This window comes from Mesoplodon mirus (assembly GCF_964341445.2).
Source record: "Mesoplodon mirus genome assembly, chromosome: 1".
Classification (NCBI taxonomy): Eukaryota; Metazoa; Chordata; class Mammalia; order Artiodactyla; family Ziphiidae; genus Mesoplodon; species Mesoplodon mirus.
In genome coordinates this window covers 27,849,307-27,868,744 of record NC_138976.1, presented here as the reverse complement: position 1 = coordinate 27,868,744, position 19,438 = coordinate 27,849,307, and the positions used below count along the sequence as shown (strand labels likewise).

General features: G+C 40.7%; 1 protein-coding gene across 1 annotated transcript in view; it reads left to right on the top strand.

Annotated features, from left to right (window-relative positions):
• The window catches only part of LOC309806704 (bile acid-CoA:amino acid N-acyltransferase-like), a gene marked incomplete at its 5' end in the record, with an annotated part of 43,033 nt that extends 25,886 nt beyond the window's left edge, over positions 1-17,147 (top strand). Inside the window, one exon of the mRNA XM_082625655.1 lies at positions 15,879-17,147. Within this exon, the coding sequence (XP_082481781.1) occupies positions 15,879-16,475 (597 nt within the window). The remainder of the gene's footprint in view (positions 1-15,878) is intronic.
• Positions 17,148-19,438: the final 2,291 nt, after the last annotated feature.

The following is a 19,438-nucleotide window of genomic DNA, read 5'->3' as shown; positions in this document are numbered from 1 at the left end:
ATAATAGCTAAGGCAGCAGGTAAAAATTTCTGAACATAGGGGCCATTTAAAATTTTATATCTGCTGGAAGTAAGGAAGCCATGTTGCTTCTACAACATTCCAAAATCATGAGCTACTCTGAAAGCATATCTGCTATCAGTATAAACACTGCCAGTTTTGTCCTTGTCTAAAGTACAAGCCCATGTAAGAGTGTATAATTCAGCCTGTTTGGCCAAAGTAGCCATAGGTAAAGATGCTGCCTCAACAACATCAAAAGAGTTGAAGTAGCTTACCCAGCACAGTATTTGCCACTAGCACCTTTTAAATAAGAACCACCAGTGAGCCATGAGAGGTCAGCATTACTCAGAGGATTTTCCTGTAGATCATCATGAGCAGTCAGGAGGTGACCCCTAAAGTTAAGCTGTCAAAAGGGACTTCATCAGTGATGTAGAGAAGAGTAGCAGGGTTAAGCTTAATACAATATAGAAGAGTTATGTGAGGGGCAGTTAACAAAACGACTTCATGGGGGTGAAGTGGCTGACTGAGAAATGTTGAGAGTGATGAGAATTCAGGAAAGCTTCTAATGCATGAAGTACAAAAAAGGTTAAAGGGGATCCCACAACGATTTTCTCAGTGGTTTTTTTTTTTTAACATCTTTATTGGAGTATAATTGCTTTACAATGGTGAGTTAGTTTTATAACAAAGTGCTTTATAACAAACGGAATCAGTTATACATATACATATGTTCCCATATCTCTTCCCTCATGCGTCTCCCTCCCTCCCACCCTCCCTATCCCACCCCTCTAGGTGAGCTGATCGCTCTGTGCTATGCGGCTGCTTCCCACTAGCTATCTATTTTACGTTTGGTAGTGTATAAATGTCCATGCCACTCTCTCACTTTGTCACAGCTTACCCTTCCCCCTCCCCATATCCTCAAGTCCATGCTCTAGTACGTCTGTGTCTTTATTTGTGTCTTACCCCTAGGTTCTTCATGACCCTTCTTCCCCCCTTAGATTCCACATATATGTGTTAGCATACGGTATTTGTTTTACTCTTTCTGACTTACTTCACTCTGTGTGACAGACTCTAGGTCCATCCACCTCACTACAAATAACTCAATTTCGTTTCTTTTTATGGCTGAGTAATATTCCATTCTACATATGTGCCACATCTTCTTTATCCATTCCTCTGTTGATGGACACTTAGGTTGCTCCCATGTCCTGGCTGTTGTAAATAGAGCTGCAATGAACATTTTGGTACATGACTCTTTTTGAATTATGGTTTTCTCAGGGTATATGCCCAGTAGCGGGATTACTGGGTCGAATAGTAGTTCTATTTGTAGTTTTTTAAGGAACCTCCATACTGTTCTCCATAGTGGCTGTATCAATTTACATTCCCACCAACAGTGCAAGAGTGTTCCCTTTTATCCACACCTTCTCCAGCATTTATTGTTTCTAGATTTTTTGATGATGGCCATTCTGACTGGTGTGAGATGATATCTCATTGTAGTTTTGATTTGCATTTCTCTAATGATTAATGATGTTGAGCATTCTTTCATGAGTTTGTTGGCAATCTGTATATCTTCTTTGGAGAAATGTCTATTTAGGTCTCCTGTCCATTTTTAGATTGGGTTGTTTGTTTTTTTGTTATTGAGCTGCATGAGCTGCTTGTAAATTTTAGAGATTAATCCTTTGTCAGTTGCTTCATTTGCAAATATTTTCTCCCATTCTGAGGGTTGTCTTTTGGTCTTGTTTATGGTTTCCTTTGCTGTGCAAAAGCTTTTAAGTTTCATTAGGTCCCATTTGTTTATTTTTGTTTTTATTTCCATTTCCCTAAGAGGTGAGTCAAAAAGGATCTTGCTGTTGTTTATGTCATACAGTGTTCTGCCTATGTTTTCCTCTAACAGTTTGATAGTGTATGGCCTTCCATTTAGTTCTTTAATCCATTTTGAGTTTATTTTTGTGTATGGTGTTATGGAGTGCTCTAATTTCATACTTTTCCATATAGCTGTCCAGTTTTCACAGCACCCCTTATTGAAGAGGCTGTCTTTTCTCCACTATATATTCTTGCCTCCTTTATCAAAGATAAGGTGACCATATGTGTGTGGGTTTATCTCTGGGCTTTCTATCCTGTTCCATTGATCTATATTTCTGTTTTTGTGCCAGTACCATACTGTCTTGATTACTGTAGCTTTGTAGTATAGTCTGAAGTCAGGAAGTCTGATTCCTCCAGCTCCATTTTTCATTCTCAGGATTGCTTTGGCTATTTGTGGTCTTTTGTGTTTCCATAAAAATTGTGAAATTTTTTGTTCTAGTTCTGTGAAAAATGCCATTGGTAGTTTGATAGGGATTGCATTGAATCTGTAGATTGCTTTGGGTAGTAGAGTCATTTTCACAATGTTGATTCTGCCAATCCAAGAACATGGTATATCTCTCCATCTGTTGGTATCATCTTTAATTTCTTTCATCAGTGTCTTATAATTTTCTGCATACAGGTCTTTTGTCTCCTTAGGTAGGTTTATTCCTAGATATTTTATTGTTTTTGTTGCAGTGGTAAGTGGGAGTGTTTTCTTAATTTCACTTTCAGATTTTTCATCATTAGTGTATAGGAATGCCAGAGATTTCTGTGCATTAATTTTGTATCCTTCTACTTTACTAAATTCATTGATTAGCTATAGTAGTTTTCTGTTAGCATCCTTAGGATTCTCTATGAATAGTGTCATGTCATCTGCAAACAGTGACAACTTTACTCTTTTATTCCGATTTGGATTCCTTTTATTTCTTTTTCTTCTCTGATTGCTGTGGCTAAAACTTCCAAACCTATGTTGAGTAAGAGTGGTGAGAGTGTGCAACCTTGTTTTGTTCCTGATCTTAGTGGGAATGGTTTCAGTTTTTCACCATTGAGGATGATGTTGGCTGTGGGTTTGTCATATACGGCCATTATTATGTTGAGGAAAGTTCCCTCTATGCCTACTTTCTGCAGGGTTTTTATCATAAATGGGTGTTGAATCTTGTGGAAAGTTTTCTCTGCATCTATTGAGATGATCATATGGTTTTTCTCCTTCAATTTGTTATTATGGTGTATCACCTTGATTTATTGCGTATATTGAAGAATCCTTGCATTCCTGGAATAAACCCCACTTGATCATGGTGTATAATCCTTTTAATGTGCTATTGGATTCTGTTTGCTAGTATTTTGTTGAGGATTTTTGCATCTATGTTCATCAGTGATATTGGCCTGTAGTTTTCTTCTTTTGTGACATCTGTGTCTGGTTTTGGTATCAGGGTGATGGTGGCCTCGTAGAATGAATTTAGGAATGTTCCTCCCTCTGCTATATTTTGGAAGAGTTTGAGAAGGATAGGTGTTAGCTCTTCTCTAAATGTTTGATAGAGTTTACCTGTGAAGCCATCTGGTCCTGGGCTTTTGTTTGTTGGAAGAGTTTTAATCACAGTTTCAATTTCAGTGCCTGTGATTGGTCTGTTCATATTTTCTATTTCTTCCTGGTTCCGTCTTGGCAGGTTGTGCATTTCTAAGAATTTGTCCGTTTCTTCCAGGTTGTCCATTTTATTGGCCTATAGTTGCTTGTAGTAATCTCTCGTGATCCTTTGTATTTCTGCAGTGTCAGTTGTTACTTCTCCTTTTTCATTTCTAATTCTATTGATTTGAGTCTTCTCCCTTTTTTTCTTGATGAGTCTGGCTAATGGTTTATCAATTTTGTTTATCTTGTCAAAGAACCAGCTTTTAGTTTTATTGATCTCTGCTATCGTTTCCTTCATTTCTTTTTCATTTATTTCTGCTCTGATCTTTATGATTTCTTTCCTTCTGCTAACTTTGGGGTTTTTTTGTTCTTTTTTCTCTAATTGCTTTAGGTGCAAGGTTAGGTTGTTTATTTGAGATGTTTCCTGTTTCTTAAGGTAGGATTGTATTTCTATAAACATCCCTCTTAGAACTGCTTTGGCTGCATCCCATAGGTGTTGGGTCGTCGTGTCTCCATTGTCATTTGCTTCTAGGAATTTTTTGATTTCCTCTTTGATTTCTTCAGTGATCACTTCATTATTAAGTAGTGTATTGTTTAGCCTCCATGTGTTTGTATTTTTTTTTTCTTTTTTTGCCATATGTGAGCCTCTCACTGTTGTGGCCTCTCCCGTTGCGGAGCACAGGCTCCGGACACACAAGCCCAGCGGCCATGGCTCACAGGACCAGCTGCTCCACAGCATGTGGGATCTTCCTGGACCGGGGCACGAACCCATGTCCCCTGCATCGGCAGGCGGACTCTCAACCACTGCACCACCAGGGAAGCCCTGTTTGTATTTTTTACAGATCTTTTCCTGTAATTGATATCTAGTCTCATAGCGTTGTGGTCGGAAAAGATACTTGATACAATTTCAATTTTCTTAAATTTACCAAGGCTAGATTTGTGACCCAAGATATGATCTCTCCTGGAGAATGTTCCATGAACACTTGAGAAAAATGTGTATTCTGTTGTTTTTGGATGGAATGTCCTATAAATATCAATTAAGTCTATCTTGTTTAATGTATCATTTAAAGCTTGTGTTTCCTTATTTATTTTCGTTTTGGATGATCTGTCCATTGGTGAAAGTGGGATGTTAAAGTCCCCTACTATGATTGTGTTACTGTCGATTTCCCCTTTTATGGCTGTTAGTATTTGCCTTATGTATTGAGGTGCTCCTATGTTGGGTGCATAAATATTTGCAATTGTTATATCTTCTTGGATCGATCCCTTGATCATTATGTAGTGTCCTTCTTTGTTACTTGTAGTAGTCTTTATTTTAAAGTCTATTTTGTCTGATATGAGAATTGCTACTCCAGCTTTCTTTTGATTTCCATTTGCATGGAATACCTTTTTCCATCCCCTCACTTTCAGTCTGTATGTGTCCCTAGGTCTGAAGCGCATCTCTTATAGACAGTTTGTATACGGGTGTTGTTTTTGTATCCATTCAGCCAGTCAGTTTCTTTTGGTGGGAGCAGTTAATCCATTTACATTTAAGGTAATTATCAATATGTATGTTCCTATTCCCATTTTCTTAATTGTTTTGGGTTCGTTATTGTAGGTCTTTTCCTTTTCTTGTGTTTCTTGCCTAGAGAAGTTCCTTTAGCATTTGTTGTAAAGCTGCTTTGGTGGTGCTGAACTCTCTCAGCTTTTGCTTGTCCGTAAAGGTTTTAATTTCTCCATCAAATCTGAATGAGATCCTTGCTGGGTAGAGTAATCTTGTTTGTAGGTTTTTCCCCTTAATCACTTTAAATATGTCCTGCCACTCCCTTCTGGCTTGCAGAGTTTCTGCTGAAAGATCAGGTGTTAACCTTATTGGGATTCCCTTGTGTGTTATTTGTTGTTTTACCCTTGCTGCTTTTAATATGTTTTCTTTGTATTTAATTTTTGATAGTTTGATTAATATGTGTCTTGGCATGTTTCTCCTTGGGTTTATCCTGTATGGGACTCTCTGTGCTTCCTGTACTTGATTGACTATTTCCTTTCCCATATTAGGGAAGTTTTCAACTATAATCTCTTCAAATATTTTCTCATTCCCTTTCTTTTTCTCTTCATCTTCTGGACCCCTATAATTCAAATGTTGGTGTGTTTAATTGTCCCCAAGGTCTCTGAGACTGTCTTCAGTTCTTTTCATTCTTTTTTCTTTATTCTGCTCTGCAGTAGTTATTTCCACTATTTTATCTTCCAGGTCACTAATCCTTTCTTCTGCCTCAGTTATTCTGCTATTGATCCATTCTAGAGTTGTTTTTTTTTTTTTTTGCGGTACGTGGACCTCTCACTGTTGTGACCTCTCCTGTTGCGGAACACAGGCTCTGGACGTGCAGGCTCAGCAGCCATGGCTCACGGGCCTAGCCATTTCACGGCATGAGGGATCTTCCCGGACCGGGGCACGAACCCGTGTCCCCTGCATTGGCAGGCGGACTCTCAACCTCTGTGCCACCAGGGAAGCCCATTCTAGGGTATTTTTAATTTCATTTATTGTGTTGTTCATCATTGCTTGTTTCCTCTTTAGTTCTTCTATGTCCTTGTTAAATGTTTCTTGCATTTTGTCTATTCTATTTCCAAGATTTTGGGTCCTCTTTACTATCATTATTCTGAATTCTTTTTCAGGTAGACTGCCTATTTCCTCCTCATTTATTACATCTGGTGGGTTTTTATCTTGCTCCTTCATCTGCTGTGTGTTTTTCTGTCTTCTCATTTTGCTTATCTTACTGTGTTTGGGGTCTCCTTTTCACAGGCTGCAGGTTCGTAGTTCCCATTGTTTTTGGTGTCTGTCCCCAGTGGCTAAGGTTGGTTCAGTGGGTTGTGTAGGTTTCCTGGTGGAGGTGACTAGTGCCTGTGTTTTGGTGGATGAGGCTAAATCTTGTTTTTCTGTTGAGCAGGTCAACGTCTGGTGTTGTGTTTTGGGGTGTCTGTGGCCTTATTATTATTTTAGGCAGCATCTCTGCTAATGGTTGGGGCTGTGTTCCTGTCTTACTAGCTGTTTGTCATAGGGTGTCCAGCACTGTAGCTTGCTGGTCGTTGAGTGAAGCTGGGTGTTGGAGCTGAGATGGAGATCTCTGGGAGATTTTTGCCGTTTGATATTACGTGGAGCTGGGAGGTCTCTTGTGGACCAGTGTCCTGAGGTTGGCTCTCCCACCTCAGTGGCACAGCCCTGACACCTGGATGGAGCACCAAGAGACTGTCCTCCACATGGCTTAGAATAAAAGGGAGAAAAAATAGAAAGAAAGAAAGAGGATAAAATAAAATAAAGTAAGATAAAATAAAATAAAGTTATTAAAATAAAAAATAATTATTAAGGAAAAAATTTTAAAAAGTAAAAAAAACGGACAGGCAGAACCCCAGGACAAATGGTGAAAGCAAAGCTATACAGACAAAATCTCGCACAGAAGCATACACATATACGCTCACAAAAAGAGGAAAAGGTGAAAAAATAATATATCTTGCTCCCAAAGTTCATGTCCTCAATTTGGGATGATTTGTTGTCTATTCAGGTATTCCACAGATGCAGGGTACATCAAGTTGATTGTGGAGCTTTAATCCGTTGCTTCTGAGGGTGCTGGGAGAAATTTCCCTTTCTCTTCTCTGTTCGCACAGCTGCTGGGGTTCAGCTTTGGATTTGGCCCCGCCTCTGCGTGTAGGTCACCTGAGGGCGCCTGTTGTTTGCTGAGATATGACAGGGTTAAAGGAGCTGCTGATTCGGGGGCTCGGGCTCACTTAGGCCGGGGGGAGGGAGGGGTTCGGATGCGGGGCGAGCCTGCTGCGGCAGAAGCCGGCATGTCGTTGCACCAGCCTGAGGCGTGCCGTGCGTTCTCCTGGGGAAATTGTCCCTGGATCACGGGACCCTGGCAGTGGCGGGCTGCACAGGCTCCCGGCAGGGGAGGTGGGGATAGTGACCTGTGCTCGCACACAGGCTTCTTGGTGGCTGCAGTAGCAGCCTTAGTGTCCCATGCCCGTCTCTGGGGTCCACTCTGATAGCCGCGGCTTGCGCCCGTCTCTGGAGCTCCTTTAAGCAGCTCTCTTAATCCCCTCTCCTCGCGCACTGGGAAACAAAGAGGCAAGAAAAAGTGTCTTGTCTCTTCGGCAGGTCCAGACTTTTTCCCGGACTCCCTCCCGGCTAGCCGTGGCGCACTAGCCCCCTTCAGGCTGTGTTCACACAGCCAGCCCCAGTCCTCTCCTTGGGATCCAAGCTCCAAAGCCCGAGCCTCAGCTTCCAGCCCCCGCCCATCCTGGCGGGGAGCAGACAAGCCTCTCGGGCTGGTGAGTGCCGGTCGGCACCGATCCTCTGTGCGGAAATCTCTCCGCTTGCTCCTCCGCACCCCTGTTGCTGCGCTCTCCTCCATGGCTCTGAAGCTTACCCCCTCTGCCACCCGCAGTCTCCGCCCGCGAAGGGGCTTCTAGTGTGTGGAAACCTTTCCTCCTTCACAGCTCCCTCCCACTGGTACAGGTCTCTTCCCTATTCTTTTGTCTCTGTTTCTAATTTTTTCTTTTGCCCCACCCAGGTACATGGGAAGTTTCTTGCCTTTTGGGAGGTCTGAGGTCTTCTGCCAGCGTTCAGTGTGTGTTCTATAGGAGCAGTTCCACGTGTAGATGTATTTCTGATGTATCTGTGGGGGGGAAGGTGATCTCCGTGTCCTACTCTTCTGCCATCTTCTCCTTTCTCTCTCAGTGGTTTTAACTGAAAGATCTGGGGCCTAATGACTCTAAGGCAAGGCAGGTATCCCCATATTACAGGGTCCAGTTGCTGGCTATAATACCTATGGGTCAATGGTGGTCCCTGTGTTATGGGATGAGTACCCCAAGGGTATTTCCTTCTTTTTCATATACAAAAAGGAAAAAGGGAATCTGATAATTGGGATGCCCCAGAGCAGATAGGTTCTTCAAACTCTCCTTTAAGGCCTTAAAAGCTACGTCATCTGATTTTTCCCATTAAATTGGGCTGGAGTTGTTGTTCTTGAATAAAACATACAGAGGTTTGGCCATAAGAGGGAAATTTCGGATCTCATTTCAGCATAACCAACTAACCCATGAAATAGTCACAGATAGTGTTTAGTTTGGGGTTTTGGGAAACTTAGGACACTATAAAGTCTATCTGGATATAGGTGTAGTTCTTGTTCTTATATCAGATGCCCTAAATATCAAACCTGGGTTTGGACAAACTGCAGTTTTTCTTTGGTAATTTTATGTCCCTTTGAGGCTAAAAGCTTTAGCAAGTGGATGCTGTCTTCCTATGAGGAGGCTTGAGAAGGAGGGCAAAGAAGCAAATCATCCACATATTGCAACAAAATAGAACCTCTAGGGTAATTTATATCATCCAGATCAGCTTTCAGGATTTGAGAAATAAGGACTCAGTTAAACCTGAGGCATTAGTGTCCCAGTGAATTGTTTTTCTTCCCAAGTGAAGGCAAAAGTTATTGGCTGGCTTCGTCAACTGGAATACTAGAGAATGCACTGCATAAATCAATTACAGTAAAGAATTCACTTCCAGTGAGAATGGATGTTAGTAACATACGAGGGTTAGGAACAACAGGGGGTCGAGGGATAACAGTGTTGTTTATTACTTGGAGGTCCTGGATGAACCTCCATCCTGGGTCCTTAGGTTTTCTCACAGGTTAAATAGAAGTATTAGAAAGACTAGTACAAGGGATAATGATGTCTTGAGACCTGTAATCTTCTATTATGGGCTTCATGCCTTGAAGGGCTTCTTTACTTATAGGGTATTGATTAATTCTGGGAAGAAGTTTTGAGGGACTTATCTGAATCATGATGGGAGGCATGCTGTAAATTTTGCCAATATCAGGTGGAGATTTTGTCTGTAGGAGGGTGGTAGCTGATTCAATAGGGACAAATAATCAAGAGTTTTCAGAATCAGCTCTAGGACTGTCAGAGCTGAAGCAATTAAAGATGTCAAAGGGTGATTTAAATTACATGTTTGGTTACTTTGATGACTATTGTCAAATCTAGAATTATTACCCCCCTTTGAGATAAAGAAACTCTGCCATGGATACTTCTTTAAGAAGTCTTGACCTAATAAATGGATAAGGGCAGAGGAACTAAGGAGAAAAGGGTGTGTATCTCTCAAAGGGCCTAAACAAAAGGGAATATGTTCAGAGATAGGAAGCTCTTGGGGTTCATTAGAGATCCCACTGTTTGAACTGTTTTAGTACTCCAAGGCAGGGACTGCTTTGTAGTAGTGGCATTGAGTACCAAGATTGTGGTTTCATTGTCAGTTAGGACTGGAAGAGATTCATCCCCAATCTGGAGAAATGTTTCTCCAATTATATTAAGTGGGAAGATTAGGAAGAGCCCCTGTAGTCCCCCTGAGCCCCATTGTTGAGAATTCAGAGGACATTGGAAAGACTGGTTAGAGGGCAGAAGGTGCCTAAAATGCTTAAATTTGTAACAATCTTTTTTCTGACATCCTGACTCTTTGTGACAATAGCTCTTTGTGGCAAACTGGGAGGGTTTTGGTTTCATTTAGGGACCTTCATTTGCTGGAGTTGAAGATTAAGAATTTCAGTGGTTTTTCATTGAGGTGACTCATTTAGAGTGAGAGACAGCTGGTTTGCCAGATTCACTAGACTCTGGAGTGGAAAACTCTAGTTTCCCATCCCATCCTGGTTCTTTTTACTAGAAGGGAATGGTCCTGGTTCAGCCCATTAATAAATATAAAGTTTAAAGCTATCTGAGTGGAATCAACCTCTAAAAGAAGATCAGAATTTTCTTTAAAGATAATCTGAAGTCGATTGTAATAGTCATGAGCAGATTCATCAGGTTTTCAGGTAAAAGCCTGAATTTTGTTCCAATCAACAGGTTTTGAAAAAGTCACCTAGCAATTGCCCAAGCTTGACCATATGTAAGTTAGCAGGTTGGTCTCCATGTTTTACTCTTAGGTGTTGATGGAAATAATCAATAAACAATCTGTAATAGGAATAGAAAAGTTTTATTTGCCAAACTGAGGACTGTAGCCCAGGAGACAGCCTCTCAGATAACTCTAAGAAACTGCTCAGTTGAAGCACGGTTTTTAGCATAGTCATATACCTTATCAGAGCAAAGAACATATATCAAACACGACAGGGGTATATTCCTTCAAGTATCCACAGGAGAGACAGGTTTAGTATATAGAGAGTGAGACAACAGGACCCTGGTGTCTGGGAAGTGAACGTTATCTTTGAGGGAGTGTTAATATGTATGTCATAAGAAGGGAGTTTTTTATCCTTATCTTCAAAACAGACATTCTTTACCTTAATGGTTAAAGCAGATGTGTTGTGTGTGTTTGACAGGCTGTTTTAGTTCACACAAAGTCCAAGCTGAACAATGTATAAGCCGAGATGACTTCTCCATACCTCAATGTGTGAAAATTTTCTCCATCAGAGGGAACTTTCAGGATTTTCCCAATTAGGAGTTTTCATCTAATGCTGGGCCTGGCCTTCACTGACAAGCATATGAACTAGTAGATATATGTTAGAAAAACCAGGTTGATAAGTTTGAATGACTACATTAAATTACTTACCAAATCTGTGAGGATCTTTGGTTACTTTGGGAAAATCTTTGACTATGGCTCACAGTTCAGCTTTAGTTCAGGAAATATAAAAAATAAAGCCTTTGCATCCTCAGAAGGCTTAGTTTTAAAGGCACTGGCTCTGATAAGTTCAGAGAAAAAGGGTATGGGGAGAGTTTCAGAAAAAAAGGGAATTTGGTAAGAGAATTCGTATGAATAAATTGAGGGTATAAAGGCAGTGTAGGTGGCTTTGAAGGGAAGGAAGAAGATGGTGCCCGGGGCAGAGTCTGGGCATGAGTGAGGGAGGGAGACAAGACGGCATCAGAGGCAAAGGCTGAGACGAAGAAGCCAAAGAAGAGTTTGAGGCTTCAGGAGCCATTTTATCTTTTTCAATCATTCATTTGCCTCAGTTAATCTTAAAATCTTATTTTGCAGAGAGGCAATTTTAGACTCCTGATAATGTTAGGAAGTCACTATGGATGAAAAATTAATCAACAGTTGATCTTAAGGAGAAATAGAGAATTTTATTCAAGCCAACCTGAGGATTTTAACCCAGAGGACAGTCTTTCAGAAAGGAAAAGGACTGTTCCTTTTGAGGACTGTTCCGCTTGTTTAGAAGTCAAAGGCACAGTTATATTCTCAAAACAAAGGATCATACATCAAAATGGCACACTGATATTTTATGTAAAGTTCACCAAAGATATATAGTCCAAAAACTGACACCATTTCTACTAAGATCAGAAACAAGACAAGGTTGCCCACTCTCACCACTATTATTAAACATAGTTTTGGAAGTTTCAGTCACAGCAATCAGAGAAGAAAAAGAAATAAAAGGAATCCAAATCAGAAAAGAAGTAAAGCTGTCACTGTTTGCAGATGACATGACACTATTCATAGAGAATCCTAAAGATGCTACCAGAAAACTACTAGAGCTAATCAATGAATTTGGTAAAGTAGCAGGATACAAAATTAATGCACAGAAATCTCTGGCATTCCTATACACTAATGATGAAAAATCTGAAAGAGAGATTAAGGAAACACTCCCACTTACCACTGCAACAAAAACAATAAAATACCTAGGAATAAACCTACCTAAGGAGACAAAAGACCTGTATGCAGAAAACTATAAGACACTGATGAAAGAAATTAAAGATGATACAAACAGATGGAGAGACATACCATGTTCTTGGATTGGAAGAATCAACATTGTGAAAATGACTCTACTACCCAAAGCAATCTATAGATTCAGTGCAATCCCTATCAAACTACCACTGGCATTTTTCACAGAACTAGGACAAAAAATTTCACAATTTGTATGGAAACACAAAAGACCCCGAATAGCCAAAGCAATCTTGAGAAAGAAAAATGGAGGTGGAGGAATCAGACTCCCTGACTTCAGACTATACTACAAAGCTACAGTAATCAAGACAGTATGGTACTGGCACAAAAATATAGAAATATAGATCAGAAATATAGATTTCTGATACAGATTACAGAAATATAGATCAATGGAACAGGATAGATAGCCCAGAGATAAACCCACGCACCTATGGTCACCATATCTTTGATAAAGGAGGCAAGAATATACAGTGGAGAAAAGACAGCCTCTTCAATAAGTGGTGCTGGGAAAACTGGACAGGTACATGTAAAACTATGAAATTAGAACACTCCCTAACACCATACACAAAAATAAACTCAAAATGGATTAAAGAACTAAATGTAAGGCCATACACTATCAAACTGTTAGAGGAAAACATAGGCAGAACACTGTATGACATAAACAACAGCAAGATCCTTTTTGACCCACCTCTTAGAGAAATGGAAATAAAAACAAAAATAAACAAATGGGACCTAATGAAACTTAAAAGCTTTTGCACAGCAAAGGAAACCATAAACAAGATGAAAAGACAACCCTCAGAATGGGAGAAAATATTTGCAAATGAAACAACTGACAAAGGATTAATCTCCAAAATTTACAAGCAGGTCATGCAGCTCAATATCAAGAAAACAAACAACCCAATCCAAAAATGGGTAGAAGACCTAAATAGACATTTCTCCAAAGAAGATATACAGATTGCCAACAAACACATGAAAGGATGCTCAACATCATTAATCATTAGAGAAATGCAAATCAGAACCACAATGAGGTATCACCTCACACCAGTAGAATGTCCATCATCAAAAAATCTACAAACAATAAATGCTGGAGAGGTGTGGAGAAAAGGGAGCCCTCTTGCACTGTTGGTGGGAATGTAAATGGATACAGCCACTATGGAGAACAGTATGGAGGTTCCTTAAAAAGCTAAAAATAGAACTACCATATGACACAGCAATCCCACTACTGGGCATATACCCTGAAAAAACCATAATTCAAAAAGAGTCATGTACCACAATGTTCATTGCAGTGCTATTTACAATAGCCAGGACATGGAAGCAACCTAAGTGTCCATCAACAGATGAATGCATAAAGAAGATGTGGCACATATATACAATGGAATATTACTCAGCCATAAAAAGAAACAAAATTCAGCTATTTGTAGTGAGTTGGATGGACCTAGAGTCTGTCATACAGAGTGAAATAAGTCAGAAAGAGAAAAACAAATACTGTATGCTAACGCATATATATGCAATCTAAAAAAAAAAAAAAAGAGTGGTTTTGAAGAACCTAGGGGCAGGACAGAAATAAAGATGCAGACATAGAGAATGGACTTGAGGATATGGGGAGGGGGAAGGGTAAGCTGGGACGAAGTGAGAGAGTGGCATGGACATACATACACTACCAAATGTAAAATCGATAGCTAGTGGGAAGCAGCTGCATCACATAGGGAGACCAGCTCTGTGCTTTGTGACCACCTAGAGGGGTGGGATAGGGAGGTTGGGAGGGAGACACAAGAGGGAGAAGATATGGGGACATATGTATATGTATAGCTTATTCACTTTGTTATAAAGCAGAAACTAACACACCATTGTAAAGCAATTATACTCCAATAAAGACGTTAAAAAAAAAAAAAGAATGTTATCTTTCAAGGAGTTACATTGCCAGTGTATGAAGAAGGGAAAATGTTGATCTTTATGGTCAAGCAGGAATTCCTGCTTTGAGGCGATTTGCTTAATGTATAATCAGATGCATATTGCACATAGGGAGGGCCCAATACATACAGGGACTATGTTATGCTTGAATTTTCTTGTCTGGACTCAAAACGTAAATTTTATTCCATTACCTCAAAATAGCAGTCAGAATAGACATTCCGTTCAGTTCTGTAGATTTTTGAGCTCTTGTAATCCAATTTGGTTTTAAGAAAATTAAGTTCAGGGATTTCAAAATTACCCATAATGGCCATTGATATTCTAAATTGCCTGTGGTCAGGTCAGTCCATTTAGTTAGAAATTTGCATGAGGAAGAACCAAGGTTTTTAAATATAAAATTGGCTAGAGTCTCAGTGTGGGGGAGGGGAGGTGCCCTCAAAATATTTATATAACTGGGATCCCTTTTCTCAGAGATTTTTCTCTAGAGTAAAACAATAATTTTCCAACAGCTTAAACAATTTACAGCTCAATTTAAACAGCTTGCATTCACAGAGTCTGCAGGCCTAATACCAGCCAGTTCTAAGGGAACAGGTTGGTCCTGGAGGAGCCAGGCCAAAGGCTTCTCAGCTAGTTCCCATGGAACAGCTCCTATTCCAAAGGAAGGGCTGATGGCTGAACTGACTGAGTTTCAGTGAAACAGCCCCTGTACCTGAAGGAACTCAGCTGACAGCTTCTCAGCCAATTTCAGTTGAAACTGTCTGATCTCAGAATCAGATTGAAGTGCCAAAAGAGTACTTGCATACAGAGCAAGGCTTTAACCAGAAAGAATGAAACTTTAAAATAGATCCCGCACACAGCCTGAAGAGCTTCAAATGCAAAGAGGTGTCAACTGAAAAAAAAAGAAAAATGAAGAGAAGAAAAAAGAAAAGCACAACCTCAAATTTGAGAATTATGTTTTTGTGGCAGACAAACTGAGGACTTAAGCCCAGGAGCAGTCTCTCAGATAGCTCAAAGGGACTGCTCTGAAGAGGTAAAGGAGAAGCCAGGATATGTAGGAGTTTTGCAACAAAAACCTGGTACATCAAAAGATTACTATTAATTAAAGAAAACCAGACATCTCAAGTTAATGAATTTAGTGCTTTTCTATGTACAGGAAGATGCAAGAGTCTGGGCTCACTGAAATCATTCCTTTGATATGCACCTCAGCTATCTAAAGCCAGCATCCTCTTTGTTTCCATCCCAAGTTCCCTCAGGGCTCTCCATGGGGGGGTTGGGGGTGGGCAGGTGCGGCTGTAAATGACTGATGGCTTGATGGCCACAACATCTTTTGTTTACTGATGTGGCAGACAGCGTTCTTATTCCACAGACCACAGGGGCTCGAATCCAGGAGAAAGATGTACCCTCAAACTCCAGGGTCAGCGAGAGAAGCAGTGAGCAATAAAGGGCTCAACCATGGATACTGCAACTCTTTGCTCGCCAGCCCTAGAACCTTTGGGGGTCTCCTCTGGTCCTTGTATGAGCCACCAAATGTTGCTCTAAAACAAATAGAATGCCAGATATTTCTCCAGCAAAGACGGAGTTATTCAGGATCAGCTGAGATTGCAATTTGGGGTCTGGAACCATGGTGAAGCATGTGCAAGTCCCTGCACAGCAAGGGAAGGAGAAGGATTTTCTGGAGGGGAAAAGGAAGATGGGAGGGCTTACTGCAAACAAAGAGCCCAAGGCTTTTCACTGGCTGAGTCCTTGCCTGGAAAGAAGAGCAGTCTTTCTATCTTTTGGGCTCTGCTGTTGTTGCAGGGTGTGAGAGCTCCCCCTTCTGGTCTCCGGATTGTATTTAATTGGGGTTTTTGTTTATTACAGGTCCTTAGCCTGGGTATTAGGGTAGTCTCCATGTCCAAAACAGCAGAGACTGGACTCTCCATGGCTATTCACCTAAAGCAAGTCACAGCTGCCGCACTTATTAACGGACCCAACTTTATTCTTGACATTCCACAGGTATATCATGGTCACATAAATCAGCTCTGGCCATTCTCTCCTCATTCACTATCCATCAGTACCTTAGGATTAGTAGAGTTACAGCACATTTTTGAGGCTATTAGAGCTGAAGCCAGTGAGACTTTTTTTCTCCCTATTGAAAAGCCCCAGGGACATTTCCTTTTCATTGTGGGAGAAGAAGATATGAATGTCAACAGCAAAGTATACGCAGAGCAAGCCACAGAACAGCTGAGGAGACATGGGAAGAACGACTGGACCCTGCTGTCTTACCCAGGGGTAGGCCACCTGATGGAGCCCCCCTACTCCCCACTGTGCTGTGCCTCTAGGATCTCCAACCTCCACCTCTTCATGCACTGGGGAGGAGAGGTGATCCTACATGTAGCTGCACAAGAACGTTCTTGGAAGGAGATCCAGAAGTTTCTCAGGAAACACCTTATTCCAGTTGTTACCAGTTGTCTCTGAGAAGAGCAGATATTTCTGGAAATACAGAAGCAATAGGATGCTTTACCAGCCTCCACTTGATTTTCATGGAACAATGCTTTTGACCTCTTCTTGTAAGAAGGAAGTTATGGCAAGAGAAGGCAGGAGGACTGCGAATGGTACGCTTTGACTTTGGAAAGGGAAAAATGGCTTCCACTTAATCTAATATCATAAACTGAGGCGTTTATATTTTTAGAAATATAAACTTAGAGCTCTGCCTGTTCTAAAATATTTCAGTTTACAATTACAGCAATTCTTAGGGGAAAAAATTACCAAAAATGAACCACGGAATCCCCTGGCTTGTAAAACAATCATGAATAGAATCAGGTGCTGATGAGTTGATTTCTTCTTTATTTTTAAATTTATTTATTTTATTTTATTTATTTTTGGCTGCATCGTTGCTGTGCATGGGTTTTCTGTAGTTTTGGAGAGCAGGGGCTACTCTTTGTGGTGGTGCGCTGGCCTCTCATTGCGGTGGCTTCTCTCACTGCCAGGCACAGGCTCTGAGCACGTGGGCTTCAGTAGTTGTGGCTCGCCACCTCTATAGCGCAGGCTCAGTAGTTCTGGCACACAGGCTTAGTTGCTCTGCGGCATGTGGGATCTTCCAGGATTAGTGCTCGAACATGTGTCCCCTGCATTGGCAGGCGGATTCTTTTTTTTTTTTTTTATGGTTTTCTACTCTTTTTGTGTGTGTGTGTGTTCACTTTTTTTTTAACATCTTAATTGTAGTATAATTGCTTTACAATGGTGTGTTAGTTTCTGCTTTATAACAAAGTGAATCAGCTATACATATACATATATCCCCATATCTCCTCCCTCTTGCGTCTCTCTCCCACCCTCCCTATCCCACCCCTCTAGGTGATCGCAAAGCACAGAGCAGGTCTCCCCATGTGATGCAGCTGCTTCCCACTGGCTATCTATTTTACATTTGGTAGTGTATATATGTCCATCCCACTCTCTCACTTCGTCCCAGCTTACCCTTCCCCCTCCCCATGTCCTCAAGTCCATTCTCTATGTCTGCGTCTTTATTTCTGTCCTGCCCCTAGGTTCTTCAGTACCTTTTTTTTTTTTTTAGATTGCATATATATGTGTTAGCATACGGTATTTGTTTTTCTCTTTCTGACTTACTTCAGCCTGTATGACAGACTCTAGGTCCATCCAACTCACTACAAATAACTCAATTTCGTTTCTTTTTATGGCTGAGTAATATTCCATTGTATATATGTACCACATCTTCTTTATCCATTCATCTGTTGATGGACACTTAGGTTGCTTCCATGTCCTGGCTATTGTAGATAGCACTGCAGTGAACATTGTGGTACATGACTCTTTGAATTACAGTTTTCTCGGGGTATATGCCCAGTAGTGGGATTGCTGGGTCACATGGTAGTTCTATTTTTAGTTTTTTAAGGAACCTCCATACTGTTCTCCATAGTGGCTGTATCAATTTACATTCCCACCAACAGTGCAAGAGGGTTCCCTTTTCTCCACACCCTCTCCAGCATTTATTGTTTGTAGATTTTTTGATGATGACCATTCTGACTGGTGTGAGGTGATACCTTATTGTGGTTTTGATTTGCATTTCTCTAATGATTAGTGATGTTGAGCATCCTTTCATGTGTTTGTTGGCAATCTGTATATCTTCTTTGGAGAAATGTCTATTTAGATCTTCTGCCCATTTTTGGATTGGACTTTTTTTTTGTTGTTGTTGTTTTTGTTTGTTTTTGGTGGTATGTGGGCCTCTCACCACTGCGGCCCCTCCCATTGCGGAGCACAGGCTCCGGACACACAGGCCAAGCAACCATGGCCCACGGGCCCAGCCGCTCCGCGGCATGTGGGATCCTCCCGGACCGGGGCACGAACCCACGTCCCCTGCATTGGCAGGCGGACCTCCAACCACTGCGCCACCAGGGAAGCCCTGTTTGTTTTTTTGATATTGAGCTGCATGACCTGCTTGTATATTTTGGAGATTAATCCTTTGTCAATTGCGTTGTTTGCAAGTATTTTCTCCCATTCTGAGGGTTGTCTTTTTGTCTTGTTTATGGTTTCCTTTGCTGTGCAAAAGCTTTTACGTTTCATTAGGTCCCATTTGTTTATTTTTGTTTTTATTTCCATTTCTCTAGGAGGTGGGTCATAAAGGATCTTGCTGTGATTTATGTCATAGAGTGTTCTGCCTATGTTTTCCTCTAAGAGTTTGATAGTTTCTGGCCTTACATTTAGTTCTTTAATCCATTTTGAGTTTATTTTTGTGTATGGTGTTAGGGAGTGTTCTAATTTCATAGTTTTCCATGTAGCTGACCTGTTTTCCCAGCACCACTTATTGAAGAGGTTGTCTTTTCTCCATTGTATATTCTTGCCTCTGGCAGGCGGCTTCTTAACCACTGCACCACCAGGGAAGCCCTGAGTTGATTTCTTAAAACTCAAATTAAATATGCTTTTTAACACAACATTGTAAATCAACTATACTTGAATAAAATAAATTTTTAAAAATATTCTTAGATTTCTCATATTTGAAAATATGCTCATGATTCGTGGTTACTTCATTGATTTTGGAAACTAGACCTGGGTAAAAAAATATATTAGTTTAAGACAATATGGAAGCAGGTATGGAGGTAACATTATTGAATCAGCCTACAATCAATAATTCAACAAAAGTTAGCAAAAGAAAATGGTTTTTTGTGTGTCTAAACATATACAGCATTTTGAGAGAGGAGCAATCTGAGATTCACAGAATTTCAATTTAGGATAGTAGTTACGATGGTGTGGATTGTGTGCCTCTAGACTTGGGGCCAGCAGACTCTTTCTAGTAAAGTACTAGATAGTAAATATTTTTGGCTTTGTAGACCATAAGGTCTCTGTCATTATTATTCACTTCTGCCATTGTAGCACAAAAGCAGCCTTAGATAGGATGTAATGAGTGATTGTGTCTGTGTTCCAGTTAAATT